Raw genomic sequence first — 24,145 nt, 5'->3', positions numbered from 1 at the left:
TTTCTAACAACCCTCCTTAATGGTGATAAATTTTATTACCCTAAAAAACTTTAACTTAAAACAAACTGTTTGAAAATGAATTTAAGTGACCATAGCACCACGTTGTATGGTGTTCCACTATTTAGTTAGCAGCTGCTGTATAGAGATGTGGCTAAAAGTCGGAAGTATGTTTTAAGATATCTTCAGACAAACGCAATTCCTCTTTCACATACCTACGGATTCTCCGCATAGTAGTACAAGTGTTTACAAAAAATGTTTTATCGAAAACTGTCCCCTGGGTCGAGTTTGAGATCTCCAAGGTGTTGGGAATAGCTTTTATAATTGCCCCCCCTCGCTAGTACAGCGGTATGTCTACGGATTTACAACGCTAATATCAGGGGTTCGATTCCCCTCGGTGGGCTCAGAAGATAGCCTATGTGGCTTTGCTATAAGAAAAAAAAAACAGCTTTTAAAAGGCATTTCCTGTATCTGAAGACATTTTAAAGGTCATCTCCAATTACCTCAAACCCTCCAGGGGGCTGGAACTTGACCACGAGGACAGTTTTTGAAAATTGGCGGAAAATAATTGTTCCATTTCACGGAGAGTCCGTAGTATACAATAAAAGCATTTTGTTTGTCTGAAGATATTTTTTAAACTATCTCCAGCTACCTCTTACTTTTCATAATTGCTTCTGTATAAACAATGGGTAAACTAACTGGTTGCCTCACAGCTCTTCCCACTCATCAGAAGCATCACAATAAAAATGGTATGATATTTTTAAATTCAACTGATTTCCTTATAAGTATCAGACATGTCCGCTACTAATAGCAGATTCAACTATAAAACATATGACGCACTTCTTCATATTGTGTCATTGAAGCTGCCGCCCACCTTAGCTAACCTTTCCCTGTGTTACACAGAGCCCATGTCTTTACCTATTCAGTGATCATTTCTTGACACTACATTTTCAATATCAAAATACACTTAAGTATCGAGCAGCTTTTTTCATGTATAGTGTGTTTTTTTTTGGGGGGGGGATTCTATTCCCACCACTCTATGGAATGGGCCTTGATATCTTTTTGTGGATGACTCCTTGCTTATGATGACTCTACTCGTTCTATTTGGGAAGGCAGTAGTTGATGTCCTCGTCTTCGACAATGAGGATTCCCTTTTGATGGTTGGAGCTGGTTCAAAAATCGGTTAATTTATCTAGATGGTTATCTTTGCAGTGTTATGTTTTGTAGTTGTTCTTGAACCTACCTCATCTCTATCTTCTTGGGATGAACTTAATACCAAGAGTTATTTTTCGGCTTTGGGATGTAGTGGTCCTTCCTAAGTTGTGAGCACATTTAATGATGTCTTCTAGTGAAGAGGCACATTCTCAAATGAGACAGATTATCAGGATCTTTTATTTCTCAGGCTTTAAATATTCTTTTGGTAGTGTAAGAAGTGACAATAAATAAATTGCTGGGTGATCTGAAGGCTAGGGTTCTCTAGAGTCGTAGTTGGGATTGCTGTCAATTGGTTTTTGGTTACAGATACACAAATGATGCAAATTTTGCCAAGTCAGATGTGCTTGTTGACAGTGCTTCTTCATTTGTGGGCTCATACTCCATGTAAGTCAGGTCAGGCCTGAACATTCCATCTTTGGCAATGTCATTCGATCACTCACTTAAGACGTCTTTTGCATTCTTTAGGAACTCATGAGCTTCATAGCTAGAAGAATTTGAAAGGTCTATCTTGGTAATAAAATTGTTTATTGGAATAAAGCAGCACAGAAAAACGCTGGCGACTCGATGAAAGAGGACTATGGTTGAAACTTGACTTTAGATCTTGAAAGTCTGGATTCAAATGCAAAGGCTGGCTGAATTTTAATTGGTCAAAGGTTCGGACAATTTCATAGGTTAGGTGTGGTTGTAAAGCTCGGTTACAACTGTGAACAAGATGTTGATCAAACAACATATCTATAGGTTTAACGTGTACTGACGTCCATTCTCATCCGTAAAAAATGTGCTCAGGGAATATGAGAACTTTTTGAAATCCATGAGTTCCCTGGGTTTAATTTGATCAACTATCTACAGCTTTGCTGCCCTCTGATTCCTCTTCCAGACAACTAAAACATGCAAACTCTCCATTTCATTTTCATCCCTAGTCTACTATGGATTGTCATGTAGATAAAACCCAGTTCCAGTAGGAAGAAACTGGGTTTGACGCTGATCAGGTCCTGTGCAGTTTATCTGCCTTGAGTTAGCTAACACTGATCTCACCTTTGACCTCTAATTTTTGCCCACACTTTTATTGTCTTTACTCGGGGTTTTCTTCCATTTAAAAAAATTGTAACAGTTCTCATTACATGTAGAGCATACATTTTCATGCTTCAAAATGTAGTTTCCTTTGAAACAATGTTAAGGAAATGTGTTTTTATGAAACATAGCTCAACTTTTATAGCTGAAATATTCAACAAAAAATAAAACACCAGTTACACCACATGTATACATTCGTTATAATAAATGAACCATTATCAACAAATTTCATGACTATTGACAATTTTGTTTGCTCATTAATGTTTCAGTTTGGTGTAAAACGTTTTTTTATTTCTCTTGCCATAACTTGAATCTCTTTGTTGCTATTGTTACTTCTATGAAAAAAAAACTCATTACCTGCAAAATATCTCCATATCAAAGTTGAAACATTTGCTAGGTAGGTACTGATGAAAATCACAGGTACACTGCATTTTTCCAACAATGCTTTCAAGGTTATTCATTTTAATTAATCTCTTATTCATCGATTCTGAACGTTGGGTTCAAATTCCTTTTTCCAATGCGTTCAATATTTTTTCTTATTTATCATCATTCTCTTTCTCTAATTAATTCTGTATGTGAATCTATCTTTAAAACACCCATGAATAGATCCATGTTGTATTTTCTACGCAAGTGTATTCGTTTATTTGTCTCCACAAAGTTAAGTACTTTAATAGTTTTTACAGACATCAAGTGCTCTAATAGTTTATACATATATCGTGTGCTTTAGTACTTAGTATAGATTACTTCATGAATTATTTCAGTAATGTTAAAGTTACCTGTCGAAGTTATGCTTACCAGGAGTTCCTAAAATCAACTCATTTTTATTTGGGCTTCATGAAATAAACAATTAATTGCAAAATGCAGGTGAATCAATATTTTTGAGTTAAAATTTATTTATCATGATCAAACTTCGTGCTGTTACTACTGTACTCTTCAAATAAATGTGGACTCACTCATTCATCATAATCTACCATATTTTCAGTGAATATTGATGAATAATCTAAAATGTACCAACTGATATGCTCCATATAGTTCTCACTACTCAGCTAGATTACTGGGGTGATGTTCTAAAAACATCAGACAGTGCTTCCTTTTATAAAATTCACTCAGTGACTTGGACAGCAAGGAGTCAGAGTGACCTTTCCATTATTAATTTTCAATCAAATGATCGTTCTGTCAGTTATCGAGTGGTAATTCTACAAAGTACTTCATACGTTGCATTTCAGTACCACTTGTTAGCTTAGGAAGAAAGAAGCGCTACTTCTTTTCAGTCCATGATCATACAGATGAGTAATTTTCCTAACTGTCAATAATTAAGCAGTAACTATACCATGTAGTGCATAGAAAGTGTTTTTTTTTTCGTTTATTTAGTTTCTATGCAGCTGTCATAAAAATATAATCCAGAAATCTTTCATACTTTCTTGCTCTACTTGCTTTATTTCTTTCTTCTCTATAGTATATTATGTAAATTTTACTTGAGGGATACTGTAGAAACATGGTATATCCATGTTGAAAGGATCACCAACTGTAATGTACTTTGATTTGCCAAATTGATAATGTGTGTACGATACATTAAATCAGTACTGAGAGAAGATATAGGCCCGAGGTGACACTATTGACTGGCCAAAAAAATTCAGTTTATATTTTTTTCTTAGTTCTACTAGGTTCTAAAAACACTAATTGAAAGAAGTAATAATTCCTTCTTTCTCAGTTATCAAATGGTGTTCACCATACAATGTATACATTATATTACGGGGTTTCCACTTATGAATCCTAAAGCTAGAATAGCTGGTGGCAGTAGATGTAAATGCCTCATGTATCATCAATTTGTGGAACTGGAAATGATAGCTGGGAACTCAAAACTTTAGCTGAAAGGATTTTACAACCCTTGTTTTCTGAGTTATTGGTTGGTATTGTAAGATATATTGTATGATTGCCATTTGATTATCTATGGATGATTTATAATTGCAAGATGAATGAGGTCAAAAGGGTTTTGTGAACCTTTGTTTCTTAGCTACAGAAAAGAGTTTCACTATACGAGATATCCATAGGATTTTGATTATACTTATAATTGATTGATTAATGTAATTAGGATGGTTATTTAGTGCATCAACAATTTGAACAACTGAAGCTGTTGACAAAAAGAGTTTGAAACTCAGTTGAAAGGTATTACAATATATGTTCTTCAACTAGCCGTTCTTCTTCTTCTGCGCTAGCCGTCCCTAATTTAGCAGTATAAGACTAGAGGGAAGGCAGCTAGTCATCACCACCCACTGCTATATCTTGGGCTACTCTTTTACCAACGAATAGTGGGATTGACCGTAACATTATAATGGTGGTGCACAATATTTAATTTGATTCTGGAAATTTTCTCAAAATTACAGGACTACTATTCCATTCGGGCCCCGGCATGACCAAACGTGCTAAGACGTGCGACTCGTAATCTGAGGGTCGCCAAACATGCTCGCCCTTTCAGCCGTGTGGGGCGTTATAATGTGACGGTCAATCCCACTATTCGTTGGTAAAAGAGTAGCTCAAGAATTATGGTGGGTGGTGATGACTAGCTGTCTTTCCTCTAGTCTTACACTGCTAAATTAGGGACAGCTAGCACAGATAGCCCTCGAGTAGCTTTGTGCGAAATTGAACCTTTGTTTCTTAGCTACAGAAAAGAGTTTCACTATACGAGATATCCATAGGATTTTGATTATACTTATAATTGATTGATTAATGTAATTAGGATGGTTATTTAGTGCATCAACAATTTGAACAACTGAAGCTGTTGACAAAAAGAGTTTGAAACTCAGTTGAAAGGTATTACAATATATGTTCTTCAACTAGCCGTTCTTCTTCTTCTGCGCTAGCCGTCCCTAATTTAGCAGTATAAGACTAGAGGGAAGGCAGCTAGTCATCACCACCCACTGCTATATCTTGGGCTACTCTTTTACCAACGAATAGTGGGATTGACCGTAACATTATAACGCCCCCACGGCTGAAAGGGCGAGCATGTTTGGTGCAAGGGGGATTCGAACCCGCGACCCTCAGATTACAAGTCGAACGCCTTAAACCACCTGGCCATAATATTTGAATGGCTAATGATATTTTTACTTAACTTTTCTTTGTTCAAGAATCGTAACGTATGTGTGATATGCGTTTTCAACATAGAGAAAATTAGTGCATTCGTTGGTCATAATGTGAATTAAAAGTTTATTGATTTATGTGAACAAATCTGGAGTGCAAAAGCGAGGAAATTGCAGCACGTTTTTTTTATTGAATTAATATCATATATATATCCTACATTTATCGTTTATTCTTTATGAGTGCGGGTTTAATATAACGCATATTTGAGAAAGCCGTTTAGCTGATTTAATTCTAAGTGTCTTTGTACTTTTTTATTATTATTCTTACAAGTTTGTTTGTTTTTTAATTTCGCGCAAAGCAACCCGAGGGCTATCTGCGCTAGCCGTCCCTAATTTAGCAGTGTAAGACAAGAGGGAAGGCAGCTACTCATCACCACCCACCGCCAACTCTTGGGCTACTCTTTTACCAACAAATAGTGGGATTGACCGTAACATTATAACGCCCCCACGGCTGAAAGGTCGAGCATGCTTGGTGCAACCGGGATATTCTTACAAGAACAAAGCAGTTTTGCCAAAAAAGTGGGTTATTTCGGCAGGACTGCATATTATTCCAGGTTGTCAATAGTAGCGTCACCCAGGTGGCTATTGCACCATCTACGTTTGAATAAAGACGATAAAATACATGAATAATATAATAAACTCTAGGTACAAAAATATTTTTAGTATAAAGTAAAGAATGCTGGATGTAGACAGTCTGGTATGTGAATTTCACCTAACTGGTTGCAAACAGAAGATCGTGTAAAAGTTATTATTCCTTGTAAATAAAAACAAATGCCTACACCGTATTTATGTCAAGTCTCTTTAAATATACATTGTTTTTTACGTTTCACCACGTGCCCAATCTCGTGTTTTCCTTCATTATCACGATTCAGTTTCTTAGAGATATAATATTAAATATTTCATAATCCGTATCTTGTCTGAGTATTCTTCATAAAGTAGACCTATCATATTGTTCTGGAATTAATTTCGTTTTACCTGGAAATACCACGTGCTTTTAGTGTAGGAAAAAATATCTACAAAATATATCTTCAAATTAAGATAAAGAATTCGAGCCTCGTTTTTTTTTTCTTCCTTATTATAGAAAATAGTATCTGAGTGGATATGAATTCATCCTTCGACTTGTTTTGTTTGATAACTAAATGGTGATTTTACTTTAAGTTAAGACTATGTAAAGCCTCATATCTTTAACTAGTTAAGTCAAATTTCATTTTAGTTTTATTGAATATACAGCTGTTTCTCCTTGCAATTTCAGTTTCTACCACAATAAAGAATCAGTTAACACAATGTTATATCAATAAACCAAAATAAATGTAACCTATACTGATCATCATTTGGGTAACCTGGCTGTCGACAAAATTTTAGACAATTATTATTAACATGATTAAATAGATTCAAGTGTGAAATTCCAGAACTCAGTACCAAAGGTCTTTTGAAATTCCAATTCTAAAGGGCACTTACTAATACCTCAATTTATAAGAAATTAGAATACAATAATCTTAATTGCGTACAGGTTTTAGTATTAACATGAAATTATTTAAAATAATTTTTATTAACATACAACTGTTCAGTAAGAGGCCAGTCACATCTTTGTAAGTACTTTCAGAAAGTTTTTTTTTTGTTAAGCGCATAGCTACACAAGGGGCCTTCTCGACTGCCTTCGATTTTTGGTTATAAATGAGCCTTCATAAAAAGTACATCCTCGGCTGTTAAAGGTAGAAAATATTAAATATTACAGACAACGATACTGTTAATGGTACCGAACTTATAAGGCATCTGACAATTTAATGCAGTTTTACGGGTTTTTCTCTCATGTGAGTAGACTTAGCTTGTTATCTAGGACTGACTCCATCAACGCGTAGTTTTTATCTTCTGAAAATGTTAAGAAAAAACTTTTCAAAAAAGGAAGTATGTGTAGAGGTGGCGTTTGCATCGTCCCTACCGCGTTCTAATACATTGAAGTTTCAACTGTAATATTTATTGTTTATCTATAACTGGTTGGCTTGTAATTCTCATTTCACCCTGTACTTGAGCTTTTTAAAGAAACAACCAATTTCTGTAAGAAAGCTAACTTCAAGGGGTAATGGTAACATCGTTTACACTAGTACTATGATTTTTTTTAAAATTACTAGTTAATAATACTCATAAAAACAGATACTCCATTTAAAACTGCCACCTCGGTGAAATTAGTTGGTGCCATTGTTTTGCTTTTTGAATTATCATGTAATAAAAGATAAAGAGAAGAGACGAGAACCAAAAATTCAAACTTCTGTTATGATATTTATGGATATTACCAGAATTCGTAACTCGGAGATTACGTAGCGATTGTTATAAAAAGAAACTGTATGGTATTGTAGGGTTCTGTTTGTTTTTGAATTTCGCACAAAGCTACTCGAGGGCTATCTGTGCTAGCCGTCCCTAATTTAGCAGTGTAAGACTAGAGGGAAGGCAGCTAGTCATCACCACCCACCGCCAACTCTTGGGCTACTCTTTTACTAACGAATAGTGGGATTGACCGTCATATTATAACGCCCCTCACGGCTGAAAGGGCGAGCATGTTTGGTGTCATGTGGATTCGAGAACAAGCGACCCTCAGATTACGAGTCGCACGCCTTAACATGCTTGGCCATTGTAGGGTTCTGATGACCTATTTGAGGAGATATTTAAAATACCATTTGAATAAAAAATTCCAACATCCCTACATAGGCAGTGCTAATGCCTACCTGATTATTTACTTTATCGGTAACTATTAATAACTACCAACTATAGGGCTTTATACTGTATGCATTTTTCAAGTTATATTCTTGTATTGCATTACTGTGGACTTTTATCAGTTTTTTTTTATGACATTATGCGTGGTATAGTGAAAGTTTGCAGATAAAAATGACACATCAACCTTATGATTACCATTATTTAGTAGTTAGTGACTGAAACTACAAATGTTTTACCCATAAATAGTATGTCAAAAGTAATGATTTTTATACATAACAGTCAGTGACCTTCGTAAGGTGAAAATAGTCAGGTAAATCAATAATTTTCATAAACTTTTATTATATTTCTCATAAAACACATACCTATTCTCACAGTTCCATCTCACAGAGAAAATAATAATATTCTCATAAAGTTTGCAGAGTAAAATTTAAAAATGGGGAAAATATGAAACTTGTATCTTAGTGAAGCAAACTGGACTTTCACCAAATCACTCCCAAAGAGAATGGTTATGTCAGGGAAAGATTTTAATTTCTTAACATACATACCATAATTTTATTTACATAAATAAACAAGGAAATACAGTCTATGTCAACAAGAGTGGAACTGTTTATAAAGAATAAAATGTTTTAAAATATACAATTTTATTGTTTTATAATTTTAATATTATAATAAAGGTTTTAAAATATACCTCTACACTTTGTTAACTCGAACATGATTTGTTTGACATTTTCAGCTCATGGCTGGAAAGTTGTTATAGTCCAAATGTTATGGTAAATATGTCTGAGCTGGCAGGAGTTTATAAAAATTTGAGATCCACTGAAGAGGTGAGAATGGAAGACCAAAAGCTGACCAGCCAGATTATTTCTTTCTCAAACCACACCTGTATGAATTACAAAACTGTAGAAATCTTCCTTATCTAAATAAAATAACTTCCCTTTCTGTTTGGTCATTAAAAATCATGCATTCTGAATGAATGAAACCTTAAACTCTGTAATCACATGCACTTTTGAAAACCACAGTAAAGATTACAATGAACTATAGTAGATCACAGGTGTATAATTCATACAAAATATTTCTCCTGAAAAGTTTGCTTTTACCCAACATTTCTATTTGCATTTTCTTTCCAAACATATTTAACAGTAGGCTTAAAAATGCGAGAAGTGTAACCACCAAGCTTAAGTCTTTTAGAGGGTAAACTAAACATTATAAAATGCCAAAAAAAAGAATGAAAACTATCAGTTTCTCTAACTTCAATTATAATGAAAGAATATTTCACTCAATAATTTTTTATTCACATTAAGAATCATTAACATTAGCACACAACTAAAGAAAATGAAATAAAATAGAAAAAAAAATTTACATGGTCAAAAAAAGAAACAGATTTCCGTGGACACTCAATATTGTTAAGATCACAAACATTTTAACAATTATGGAAATCAAGTTAAAATAAGGTCTAGAACATAATAAGACTTTTGAACTAAAATATCAACTAAATCAATTACATTTCATAATAAAACTTATTGTTTTCAACACAAAATGTTTTAACACATATTTCATATTGTCACTATATTAGTTTGCAAGTGGAAGTTTTAATGATGTTGCCACAAAAAAAAACTTCCTTTTTCAGTTTTAGTTTGGCTACTGTCACCAGCAGAAATGGAACTGAAAATAAGCATCCAAACTTTCATATCATAAGCAATTTTCCTATTTTTCATCTTAGCTGTCACTTCACATTATTTTACAATTCATTCTTTATAAATGACAACGATATTACTTAAGATCATTTCTTTCCCCCTCATTTAAAGGAAAGAGGGTGTGATTTAAAATACACAAGCCAATGCACAGCTTTATTTACGTAACAAACTCATTCATTTAACTGAATAAAAAAGAAAGTAGAGGGTTTTGGTCATGCATCACCTGGAGTAGGAATGGAAAGATCACTTAAAATTATGTCCACTTCTGATACTAGTTGTTGCTCTTTTTGTCATTAAAGAAGTTTGTTTGAAGTTGAGCACAAACCTACACAATAAGCTGTCTGTGCTCTGCCTACCATGGGCATTGAAGCCCGGTTTCTAACATTGTTAGTCCGTAGACATAGCTGAGCCATTGGGAAGGTTAAAGAAGATAACTTTATTCTAGAAATCTACTGTTGATTACTGTAAGAGAAGCAGACACTTGATGAATCTGGAGTGGATGATTTTATAATGTAGTAAACAACAAATAAGGCAGCATGAGAAATTCAGTTTTTTGTTTTACTGATGTCAACCAGAAAGGAAAGAAACTGATAAACATCATACAATGATGAAGCTCTTGCTTATATGCATGATACTGGAAAAACGTTTTTATTATGCAATATGCAACCCCCAACTTAGTAAAATTTTTATATTGTGTGCATGTAGATTTGCAATAGCGGTCATGATTTTCCCATTTTGCCATATGAAGGCCTGAATACATTGCATGCAGATCTAATGCACTTGCACCACAGGTAATTTGCTAGTCCTACTAATGTTGTAACCTAACACATGGAAGATTCTAAACTTATAGAATTTGGATAAAAGCCACAGTTTCAACAAGCATAAAATAAGAAGCATTTTGAACTAGAGATGGCATACAAGAAGTTCTGGTGAAAGGAAAGATTATAACACTATCTCATTAAACAGCTGTTCTCAAAAAGTAGTAAGTCTAGTTAAGAACTTAAAATATCAATTTTGTTCAAGTGACAGTTTAAACTTGTGCAAAAATGAACAAAGAAAATATTAAAAATAAATTAGTTGAAAGTCAAAATTAGAAAGAGAGTAGAAATAATATTAGGTGCAGGAGCAGAAATAAACAGAAAAGGTCCAGGATTCTGGGTGTAAAGGATTGTTTAAGAATTACCTAACAAGAAATAAACATGAATTAATTTGTAAAAAACAAAACAAGTATAAGGTTGGCTAGTGAAGAACCACAACTAAAAACAAAATAAAATATTTGTGTAGAAAAATAGTCTTGCCACTTACTAAAAACAATTTCATGAATAATACACATTTCCAACTAACTAGGACATTCAAATACCAATAAAAAAAACTACAACTAACTAAAAATAGGTACACGTGATAGTAACACATGTTCAACTAAGATGTATACGTGATTGAGCCACAAAGAAAATCCATGCATAAAAAGGAATTGCCTGTCAGCATTTGACCATAAAATTAGGCCAGGTGAAGTTTTGTGGTAAGCTGCCAGAGTTGTAAATCTAAATGTCCATTGTTTGTGTTCCATTGCGACAAAATCACATTTTGCACTTTTGGGCTGTATTATAAGAGTAACTATGACATCCAACTATTTGTTAGAGTAGCTAAAGATTTGTTGATAGGTGATGTTTACATTCTCTCTTGTCTCTCATTTCAAATTTCAAGACACAAAGTGCAAATAACTTATAAACAAAAAAGCTAAAACATAAAGATACCAAATAAAGTGGAGAAATGTTCTTGTACAGTTAATATACCTAGCTGATTAACACTCCTATGAAAAGTGGGACCTAATAGGCCCCAGAGCAACTTGAAAGGTTATTAATATTAGGCTAATAATTTTGTATTTAAATGAAATTGCCATTTAAATCCATTAATGAATGGATTAACGAGATTCCCACTGTCCCTATCTACTATCTAGCGAAACCACAGCCAGGGGAACAGGCTTGGAGAAATCAGGACTAGAAACGTCTTTTCGTAGGAGTGTTAAAAGCTACCATGGGCTTGTAGATAACATTTTCTTTCATTTATAAGAGAGCAAAGAGAAAGGTATTTTCAACAGACTTTGAAACAACTTTGAAGAACTTGATAAGCAACTACAGATAACTGAACGATGGTTAGAAATATCCTGTAACTTGAGCACTTTTGAAAGGTGAACCTTTCTTTTGCAAGGATAAACTGAGAATGATGATACAACTTGAAGAATTAAACCATCATTCCACACAGAAGAAAGTCCATCTTTTAAAAGTGTTCATGTTATGGGGTTTCATCATCTTCTATTAAACCTTCTTGAACCTACATGTTTTTCTGACATCACAATAAAAAATATCTATAATTCACTTTTCATGCAGGTGTTCTGATGTCGTCAGTAAATTATTATAAAGTTTGATGCAAGAAGGTTGTATGCTTCAATTAATTCTTTGACTGGTCATTCCATAAGACTTGTATTGTTTGGCTCTGACTCAGTGTCATGCCCTACTGGAGTGAGGGTAGAATAATTTCAAGAAGTAGAATAGAGATTTGTACAAGTTGGTATAAATTGGGGATTAATCTACTGTGGAACATATATATTGAGAATGACTGATGGTCTATAATCCAGTGAATACTGGAAAAAAAAAAAGTTCCAAAATACTAAAGAAATGGGTTTAAAAAAGGAATGTTCATAGCTTGACAGTAGAAAATGACAAGCCGAAACTTGACTGAAGACAGGACTTGTTATTAATTATGTGCATTTAAGCAATGTGGTAACTGACTGTAGTAATTTCAACATGGAAAGTACTTTAATACACATATTGGAAAAACAGTCAGGTCAGAGACCCTTAAGATTCTGGTACACCAATTCATTATTTTAAACTTCTAATTATAAAGAAGGCAGAAAATCAGCAACACCTGTTACCACTTGAACTCCACAGTGAATACCAAGATTGACTGTCAATATAATAATGTACAAACATCTGAAAGTGTGTAGTGTGAGCTTGGATCTTCTGATCCACAGCCTGAAAAGTTATTCATTAGGTCACACTTAGCCTAAGTAATATCAGTGGAACTACTGCAGTTATGGAATGAGAAACCTGGAAATGAGAAGATTTAATAGGTGACACAATTGTGTCACATCAGTTGGTTCCAGTTCACACTATTCAAACAACAGAGGTAAATAAACATATAACTGCTAGAACAACGATCAGATGGTGAAAGGAAGAGAGAAGCAAAACCACATCAGACAATATTTTTGTGCAAGAATAAATAAAACAAATCAAGTAAATAATAAATACAATAAAAAAGTCTGAATATAAAACAACAACTGGATAGCCAAGATATGAGAAAATTAGTAAACGTACCTTGCAAAACTAGAAAGGCAATTCATTTTGATAATAGAACTTTCATTCATTTCAACTGGACACAATACTGTAAGGTTCATCAGGAGAAGACAGTTATCAAACATGTTTTAAGATACATGGCCATGAGAAAGAGTAAAGAAAAAAAAAAAGGACAGAAGAAATTCTTCATAACAATTGAAGGCAATGAACATAATGTAAAACACACGTAAAAATCATAATAATAAAAGCATATCTTATCTTGCAAAAAAAAAAGACAGCTACACTGCATGTGAGAACTACAAATCTGTAACTTCAAGGCTACATGCAAGTAACGGATTTGTGATGGGGAAAATGAAGTTTAATAAGATCTGAACAATTTGGAATACATTCGTTCCATCTTCAGTCAAATCTGAAAATTGTGTTATGACGATGAGTAATAACTATAATATTACAATAACTAGTTTGGTTAGTTTTGAAGAAATATTACAATAACTAGTTTGGTTAGTTTTGTAGAAATATTACAATAACTAGTTTGGTTAGTTTTGAAGAAATATTACAATAACTAGTTTGGTTAGTTTTGAAGAAATATTACAATAACTAGTTTGGTTAGTTTTGAAGAAATATTACAATAACTAGTTTGGTTAGTTTTGAAGAAATATTACAATAACTAGTTTGGTTAGTTTTGAAGAAATATTACAATAACTAGTTTGGTTAGTTTTGAAGAAATATTACAATAACTAGTTTGGTTAGTTTTGAAGAGAAGCAGTCAATGGCATAATGAAACACAAATACAAAGGATTACAGTTGATTTGATTTTAACTGTGAACATCAAGTTGAGGTCCAAACTTGAGGAGAATAATTCCCTTCCATACCTAAACCTCAGAGATACCAAAGAAAGGGTAAACACACTGTTTATCGAAAAGAACTTTTAATGGCCTCTACACTAATTTTAATAGTTTTATCCCAATTTCTTCAAACATAATCAGGTCACATCATTGTTAAACAGAATTTTAAATCCTTGTTTGAATTATTTTATTTTTCCCACAAATGTTACCTTTCTATACAAACATGTTAAGTAATGGCCATCCAGTTGATTTTCTAACAAAGATAGCATGCAACTTTTTAAACAACAAATTTCCACTGCAACTTTTTAAACAACAAATTTCCACTGCCTGCCACACTGTCTACAAATTTTCTCTCATTATCTCCTTTCCTTTTATTGATTCACAAATCTAGACCTCACATTAAAAACTTATTTCAATACAAAAATAAACTACCTAAACTTCTACATTCACAGCTTTTCTATAAATACACACACTGACTGTAAAATCATGTACATTGGCAAAATAAAACATCACTTAAATATTAGAGTCTGTGAGCATTTAGCAGTATCTAACAGAAACAACTGTTCAGTACTCAAAACCTAACCACTCAATCATTCATTCACATTTTGAAACCACAGATCACAATATTTCATTTAATTATTTCTCTCTTATAACCACAGGATCTTCAGAGCTTGACCTCTATGCTAACAAAAGCTTACTCATAGCTAAACACCTGATTCACAAAGGTCTTTAAAATTTCACACTTAAACTCAACCATTGTCAAATATATCTAATTTTTTGTCTTATTTTTCTGTTTATAATTTTTTTAAAATAGTTAAGTAAACTAGTGATTGTGATATTATACTTTTATTGAATAACCATCTTCATAATACGATTTTCAGATTTCGCTGAAGATGGAATGAGTTTATTCCAAAAAGTTCGAACTTTGTAAATAAAAATGTTTTATAAACTGTCTTCATCTTCATTATCAGACCTGCAAGTAAACTTGAGCAAACAAAAAATATGTGCAATGACAGGAATAAACCTTCATGCCAAACATCAGGGAAGCGTTCTTTGAAACTTGAGGATGGTTTAGAAATTTAAGGCATTATAAGGAAGTACAAGATTAAAATATACTTTGGAAAAAAATGTTATAAGTTACTTTAAAAAAATATTTCCTGGTGATATTATGTAAATGAGAAGCTTCTTGAAATCAAAGAATAAGAAAAAAAATAAAAAGTTAAAAATCAGCCATATAACTTGCAAGTTAAAACTTCTATCACTGACTTCTGACCCACAACCTCCAACAGCCAAAAAGGCCTAGAACTTTGTATGTAGTACTTTCCGTACATATGTAGTTCAAATCTATTCATCCAATGTCGAGATATCCTGTCTACAAAATCATGACAGACAGACAAATAAACAGATAAAAGTAAACAAATATGCCCAATCTGCTTTACACTGGAAGCATAAAAATCAGCCAAGTGAAGTCACATTTAAGTTACAAACTTCTACCCTTAACATCTTAAATCCATGACCTTCAAAAGTTTGTTAGGCCTATAACTTTGTATGTAGTACTTATTGCACAAGTTTGGTCAAAATCCCTACATCCAATCTCGAGATATCTTATTTGAAAGATTGGGGTAAATGAAGAGGAGTAAACCAACACAACCACCCTCTCTGATATAATCACCCTCTCTGCTTCATAGTGGGAATATAAAGACCAGGAAAATGAGGTACCTTGTAAGTTAAGACTTCTGTTATTTAAAGTTACCATAAACTAAAGAAACTTTAATTGAAAGATGCTTGTAAAAGTCTATAATAAAGCACAAAATAAAACTAACCCTCAAATTAAGCTTGAGCTCATCCATAAAGCAAGGAAGTGCTTAGAGATAATGATTTATATGATCCATTTCTAACATGACACAAACAAACCTTTGTAAAAAGTTACAATACAAAAACACTACTAACTGCCCTAAACTTCAAAATCTAAACATTTAGAGTGTACAGCTTTCATTCACTTCAATTGCATATATCAAAAGTCCAATGATACCATATACTTCAACATACATTTATTCTAAAAAATATCTACAACCTATTATTTACAATATCAAACTTGGGTATGACATTGACAAATTTTTAATTAAAAAGAAAGTGCCAACAAAGCATTACATGTGAGAATCTTAAAAAGCAGCATATATTTTATACAAGTGTAAATATGTTAACATCCTCCTAAACTGAAACTGTATTTCCAAAAATACCTACCTCCTGTGATACTATAGCTACTTCTGTCTCCAGGGTTTCCACTCTTTGCCCATGAAATTATTGAAAAAGTTTGTTCCAGTCTTTTATACCTCACTCAAATGCCTCAGGGAAAATCTAATTTTCAAATTTATCCACCAACTTCAATGTGTCTTCTATATAAGCATCCCATCCTCATAATGTAATCACTTTTTCAAGACATAAACTGGCTCTTTAGTGTGAAGGCAGGGTGGGAGAGTGTAGGGGAAGTAAGTATTATTGGAAATATATTTGCAGTTTAGAAAAATGTTAATTTCCAAAACATACTTACCATCTGCTGACAGTATAGCTAGAATCTCACACTGAGAAGGTGGAGAGGACAGTACAGACGTGATCTATACAGGAAGTGTCTGTATAGAACAGGAGTGTCATATGAGACAAAATGGTACAATAGTGGGTAACTACAATACATCCAGAACACGTATATTCTTCACCTGGAACATGGCCTATATTAATGACTAGAATATGAGTAATCATCAGTACAGGCTAGCCCCAACCACACAGCAAAGGTTCCATAACTTGGGGTTGGAATTAAGGGGTCATAGTACCAATATCTCATTATATGCAAACAACTCTGATCAAAAAGAAGGGCCATGTACCCCTCAACCAGATAGCTTCATCTAAAATCTGTACCAGAAATATTAATGGGCTCCCTTGGAAGCTGGTGTCACTCCCACTGACATCTGGTAAAAAAACACCCTGGAAATTCTGGTGAGAAGATCCTCAACTTCACCCTCTTATCTAAGAGTGATGGAACACATTTGAACACACTGGAGGAAAAGCCTTTGTTCACCACCCAAGTGACTGGAAACTAGACAATGGGTGACTAGATGGTCTTATGTAACACACCACTTCAATAAAGCCTGTTGCAACCTTTAGAAATTCAATTGGGTAAGTAATGATAATTCCTTTTAATATCCTGGCAAAAATAATCCATAGCATGCTGATCCAATAAATATGGTGAGACCAGAACTAAGAGCAAATCCACTGAAAACCTCATAATATAGCATACACTCCATTGGAAAATACAGTTGGGTCAAGACAAGTGATATGCAATTAAGTTCATCATTCCTGGAACATGACATGCTAAAAGACACAAATTTATCCACCAACAGTGGGAATGAGCCCAGTGAAGAAGATAAAAGGTATGAAAATAAGGGTCTTGAGAATGAGTGCCTTGTTGATGAGTAACCTGTGATACTACCATGGAATTACCAGAATGTATTATGACAATTACCCCTCCAAGAGACAGATCTTAAGATACTACCATGGAATTACCAGAATGTATTATGACAATTACCCCTCCAAGAGACAGATCTTAAGATACTACCATGGAATTACCAGAATGTATTATGACAATTTCCCCCCCCAAGAGAGACAGATCTTAAGATACTACCATGGAATTACCAGAATTTATTATGACAATTACCCCCCCTCCCCAAGAGAGACAGATTTTAAACCATTGCCCAGTGTATTGCAAAAAGTTTGAGAACGTTGATATGGAGGGTAGACTTGTTTGCTGTCCAAGTTCTTAAGTTCCCCATCTCTGAAGAGATGCATCTTGAGATAAGGTGAGAGGAATGGATACCCCAATATTAGTGTTGCTCTGATCCCACAGCCATTTACAATGTTGGTCCTGAGTAGTGAGACAGGATCATACAAGGGATTGGAATGAATACTCCATTAGCATGCTGTAACTACTGAAGAGACCTCATATGTTCTTGTCCCAAAGGAATGAAAGACTCAAGGAATGCCCACATCCCCAAAAGAGATAGAACTATTTGCACAGTAAAAGAAGGAGACAGTATTAAAAGCCTGATGGCTCTTTCCATGGCTTGGAGCCTGATAGGGGTTAGTTGGGGTAACTTTAGTGAGTATTGAGAAAACAACCAAATGGGCAAGATACTATGTCAATGAAAAAATAGATTTCTCTAATCTGATAAGTAAGCTCACTTTTGTAGCTTCTGAAAAGAGGAACTGAGAATCTTGTTATGCTAATTGACAGGATGGAGCCAATTGTCCATATAATGATGTGTACACAGACCCAAGGACAACAGGTGATGAGAAAAAACTCAAACAACTCTGTAGAAGACATAAGGTGCTGATACAAAACCAAAAGGAAGATCCCAGAACTCTAGCACATGACCATTGTGCACAAACATGAAAAATAGCTGGAAAGATTCTGCTATGGGAATATGGAGTTAAGCATCAGCAACAAGGAAGTTGGTCATCCAGAGCCCTGATGGAAAAAATCCCATTATGAAGTGAGGAGGATCTAAAAACTGTTTGAGGTGAGATAGATAAACGATTGTATGCCAATCTCATGTCTTCTTGGGTACTGCACATAAATGGGAATAATATTCCAGAAAAAAGGACTCAATCCTCTCTTACTGTCTTTTTGTCAGAAAGCTTTCAGCTCATGATAAAAATTTTCATTTTGTATTCGACATTCCAATATTAGAGACCTCATTACCACTTTACTGATCCACATTCGAATGTATAAGAAAGTAAACACAGTAGATAATATGCTTCTGAAAAATGGCCTGGAAACAAAGCTACACTCATCATGGATCTGTTGGAGTTGTAATGGCAACAAGCTAAGCACACAATAATGGAGGTAAAATAAACTGAATGACGAATCCTAAAGCCACAATACGGAGAAACCTGGGATACCTGGGTGAAAGAACTCCAGATATCCAGGAAGTGATGTAATCATGCTCCCCTACTCCCGAGACAGTCACCGATGCCATTGTTGTGGGTCTGCCCAAGCCAAAAATCCTAGAGAATATTGATGGACCCTATTAGGGGAACCAAAGAAAAGTTTGGGAAATAACATGGGTCAATACTCCCAAGTTAGAGCTGGTATATAAGAAGTCACTGATGATAACAAAGAATATAAATGGGCTGCATCAATTCAGGGTTTTAATATATCTGAAACTCAAACAAATAAGAAGGGATGGAGAAAAGGAATCTTCCATAATTCCCTGAGGGCAGAGGACAATAAACAAACTCCTTCTAGCCAAGTGTTTCTATCCAAAAAATCCCAACAACAAGTCAGCCAGTAAACCAAAGGAACAGAAGATGATAATCTAACTGAGATATACATCAGCAAAATCCCCAACTTGCCCCCAAACTGGGAACATTAATAAGATTCAGATAAAAATTATATTGAAGATAAATATCTCAGAACAGTCATGAGAGTAACAAAAATAGGAAAACTGTGATCTGTTTAATGTGATACTATGTTCCAATCTTGATCCACAAAGGTCCAAAGAAGCACTCATCCATTGAGAATCTAAACAGGACCCTCTAGTGGTGATAATTAAATGTATGCTGATTTGATAGACATAGGGGACATGGCATAGCTACCCCATTGTGAAACTGAGTGGCAAATCTCCTAGCATGAACAGTAATATCAGAAGATGAAGGAAAAAACAATGTAGTCACTTGTTTGTTCTACTAACAAGGAAGGAAGTAACAGAGTCAAATGCAATTGGAGAGACCCCAAAACTTTATAAATCCAAGTAACCAAGTGACAAAAAGGGGCTGGAGGTGACTGATTAAAATGATCCTCTGTTGAGGCTGATCTGGTAAAAGAAGGAGCTGGAAAAATAAGTTAAATTCTCACTAGTCGTTCCTGGGTTATTTATAAAAGTCACCTCAGAACTTCCCCAGAGAGACACCCATGATCCGTTTCGACTGAGAGTGACCCCTCTCCCAGCTGTTGACAAACACCAGATAGCAGAGGTGCAAAAGAAGAGGTCTGTGTGACTGCTGTTGTAGAAATGTTAACTTAAGAATTCAGACCCATCAGTAAGTTTGTTTTTTTGGTTAAATAATGTATAAGTATAAACAAAAAGATAACCACATCCAAAATCACAATGTAAATAGTAAATAATCACAAGAATGCTTTGTCAAGAAAAAGCAATTACATTATCAGAATGAGGTGCTTGTATACAGTACTTAGATAGAGGGCAAACTGAAGTTGATGGAGAAACTTACAGTCCTTTATACCCCACTAGAGCAAGCATTGAGAAAAAAAAAAAAAGGAAACTCTGGATATTGAGAAATAACTACAGTGTCAGTGGATGGTAAATATGTTTTGAAAAAATATTGGTTTCTGAAAATGTTTACAATTTGTTTAAAATTAACATTCAATGGTCTTCTATTTTTGGCTCACAAAAATGCTGTAAAATAGATTGAAATTAGTTTCATTCTCATAATTAGTTGATTATTTGATGTGGCTACAATATTTGCTAATAAAAAGAAAATTCAGAAAAACATCACTTAACACACATTAATGCAAAGCCAGAAAGCTTTCAGGTCATGATAAAACTTTTCATTTTGTGTTCCAATATTAGCAACCTTATTACTACTTTACTGATCCACATCTGAAATGTATAAGAAAGTTACATAGTAGACAATATGCTTCTGAAGTATGGGAATGGGGTTCCCCTTGCACGTGAAGCGAGAGGATTATCACCTCCCCCTCACAATACCACAGGACTGCAGCACTTTTCACAATGATATACTTTTATCTCTCAGTGGTTGAAGTAAACAATGTGTTATTGTCAAATACATTCCACAAAACACTGTAAATAAATAAGTTGTTCCTATATCTTAAAACAAAATCCTTATTCAAGAATACAAGTTTGTGTGAACTATCAAATCTAAGAACAGAAGATATTTGAAATGCTGGTTTTAGACAAATGTTAATTAAACACATCCAAAGACACTTCTACGCAAGTTAAGCAGTTCTCTTAAAAACATGTATTATATGTTCTGTTGATTGTCTTTTAGGGAGTTTCATATCCACAGTTTTTCATAAAGGTCACTGTGCACTGTTCTTTATGACATATCTTGCTATCCATATATATTTTTTTTCAGTCTATACAACTTTTTCTTAGCATTGTGCTAAGATTAATTTCCCTATATTGAATATCACAGCAAAAATCTAACCATCTTATGCTAATACCTAGCAAAAACATATAACTTCTATAAACTACCACTAATATTTTTTATTGTTATCTAAAGAAAGGTGGTTACTAAATGTTATAAATAATTCAAACAAACTGTTGTTTTTACTGTTATTTTAATCCTGAGATCTGTCTGTCAAAGTCTGTTTTTTTCCTAAATTTCAAAAATAAAGATTGGCCCCTTACTTAAATGTAACTGTCATCTGATTCAGTATTATTCCTTTATAAAATAAGATAAAAGAGAGTTAAAATATATCACTTTCTGGTTAGTCCTGTAAACTCACTCAGTTAAGAGATGATTAAGTGTGGTTACAACACAGAGAAAACAATACAAACAAGGGGTATTCATTAAAGTAAACATGTTTTAAATATTAATTGGTAATACGTTTTCAGATGCTGGTGTTTGTTTGTTTATAAATTACTGATAATATTCATAATGAACTTAGTGACGTGGCTTTCACAAGCGCGGTCATCTCTGACGTCATAAAAACAAGGATACCCAAAGCTTTCACACAAAAACAACATAAAATAAAAAAATAAAACCACAACTAACCAATGTAACTGATCATTATAAAATGGAAATTTAACCAATAACTGTGGTAATATATGTATAGCTAATAGAACAAACAGATGTTACAGTGTATGCAAATGATAAAATAAAGTTACTTTGATCTGATGTACATTATGAATACAAGGACAAATAAACAAAAAACAGCAACTAATAGTTATCTCACAACAAGTTAGTAATGTATAGTCATGCAGTGTGAAGCTCAGTTCAACTCTACGAACAAAATGCTTTGTAAGCCTAAGTCCTTACACAAAAAACCATCTTTTATAATAATTTTCGATAAAACTGTATTTCGTGCATTGCCCCCCACCCCATATATATATAAATAACCTACATTAAATAATTAAAAGCTGTTCACAAGTAAAGCTTTTCTTCAATCTTGGGAACTTATCTATAAAAGTACGATTTTTTTTTACTAACAGCTAAAACAAAAGAATTAAAGAATGTTAACAATCCCTGAAAAACAAACCTGTAATAATAAAGAAGAATACCCATAAACAACTAAAATTAACAACCCATCAAAGGAACATTAATTGTTACACCTTGAGACTATAAAACTGAGTTTTACAAAGTACTCTTAAAAACAAAACATTTAAAATGTCAGTGTAGTTGCCACTGGTTAAAGATGCACATAAATATTAGATGCTTGTCTGAAAACACCACACAAGTATTCTAAAAACACAAGTGTTGTATTGAAACATATAGTCAGGACTTCGAGTGTTGTGTCTGCATGCAAAGGATTAGCAGTCAAAAAATTCACTGAAAGAAAAAACAAAAAACACAAGATTACATTCAGAACCAAAAAATAAAAGTTCAGTAATTATATTACCATGATGTAAAACAGCCTGATGTCTAAAACAACAGAAGATTTATAAATGCAACATTTCTTTTTAAAGTGCTAAGTTGATAGTGAAATCATAAAAAAAAATTATATACACATATGGCTAGTGAGTTTTAAGTTCACAACTAATGAACACACATGTGTATGTGTTTGTTCATTAACCCTAAACTTACAACTCGCCAGCTAATGATTTACCTTCACAATAATTATGTTCTTTTAATTACATAACTAACAACTACTAATGGAGTAAGTTAGTTTATCTAATACAAAGCATTTACTGATTCAAGCATGATACAACAGCTTCTTGTATGTTTAACACATTCATTCACTTTAAGTGAAAAATAAATAAATAAAATTATATATCAAACATCAGCCAATTCTAGTGCATGCGAAAAGAACAAACTATTAAAGTTTCAAAATTGTATTTTGATAAAGTAATATCAGGACTGAAAAAAAACAAACTAAAAACATAAAACTGAGCATGCAAAAAATAACTTAATTAACTGCAGTCAGTAAACACTGTTTGACACATGCATGAACTGAGTTTGAGCTGTAAGTTCCCATGCTGGAAACACACTGAATCTGTTCACACCTATAATAAACTGTTAGTGTGTGAGCCTATAGAGAATAATTTTCAAGATGTAGCCGATCTTTTCGATACTGCAGTTAGCACTTTCAAAAAATATTTGCCTATCGAGAAGAAAACTATTCTTTCACACATAAATATTGTAAAGAGACAGTTGGATAAATATCAGAAGAAAACCCACACTGTAGTTGAAAGATACCTGTCAACTACAAAACCTTAAGTAATTTGTTCAGTGGAAAAATTACAGCATATATATGATAAACTGTTTCATATACACACACTCAGTACAATAAGAAGTCATGGGAAAAAAACCTTCAACAGAATAGTTACTTGTTCAGAACATGATACCACATTAACAGTGTACTTGCCAAAAATCAAACAGCAAGAAGTTGATAATTAATTCAAAAATAAAGTAACAGCAACTTTTACAGGAGGCACATTCTGATTTTAATTATTATAATATTTTGTCAGAGGACTCTGGTAATCTATACCCTTTCAGAATGATGATTCAGTACCATGGTTCAGAAGATCATAGGTTACTAGAGTCCCTCGATAAAACATTACAACTATTAAAGTCAGAACTTGCTTACTGTAAAAGTTGCTGTTATTCTATTTTACCATAACTTAACAAGTTCAGTGGGTCCCTCAGTAAACATTAAATGGGAAAAATATTTTTTTAAATAATGGTAAAAAGTTTTTGTTAAATATCTTAAGACCACTGATAATTGTTAATGAAAAGTACAAACGTTACATTTAACTGACAGACTATGCTATTTAGATAAGCTATAATTACTCAATTGTCAGAAAACATGTGTTTTAGAAAAAGTGTTTATCATATACATAAAACCAGTGTACTAAGCTATACCTTATTGA

The 24,145-nt window shown here is 33.5% G+C and overlaps 1 protein-coding gene across 2 annotated transcripts in view; it reads right to left on the bottom strand.

Moving 5' to 3' along the window:
• Nucleotides 1–8,448: 8,448 nt before the first annotated feature.
• Nucleotides 8,449–24,145, bottom strand: part of hook (hook microtubule tethering protein) — a 63,466-nt gene continuing 47,769 nt past the window's right edge. Inside the window, exon 24 of one of the 2 annotated variants that reach the window (XM_076497371.1) lies at nt 8,449–9,009. In XM_076497371.1, the coding sequence (XP_076353486.1) occupies nt 8,988–9,009 (22 nt within the window). In that variant the 3' untranslated portion in view covers nt 8,449–8,987. Of the gene's footprint in view, nt 9,010–22,443; nt 22,605–24,145 lie in introns of those variants that run through there. The other variant, XM_076497373.1, reaches the window with a different exon arrangement.

The sequence above is a fragment of the Tachypleus tridentatus genome, chromosome 4 (genome assembly GCF_004210375.1).
Source record: "Tachypleus tridentatus isolate NWPU-2018 chromosome 4, ASM421037v1, whole genome shotgun sequence".
NCBI lineage: Eukaryota > Metazoa > Arthropoda > Merostomata > Xiphosura > Limulidae > Tachypleus > Tachypleus tridentatus.
The sequence above is the reverse complement of the archived record's forward strand: the minus strand, read 5'-3'. Positions and strand labels throughout refer to the sequence as shown.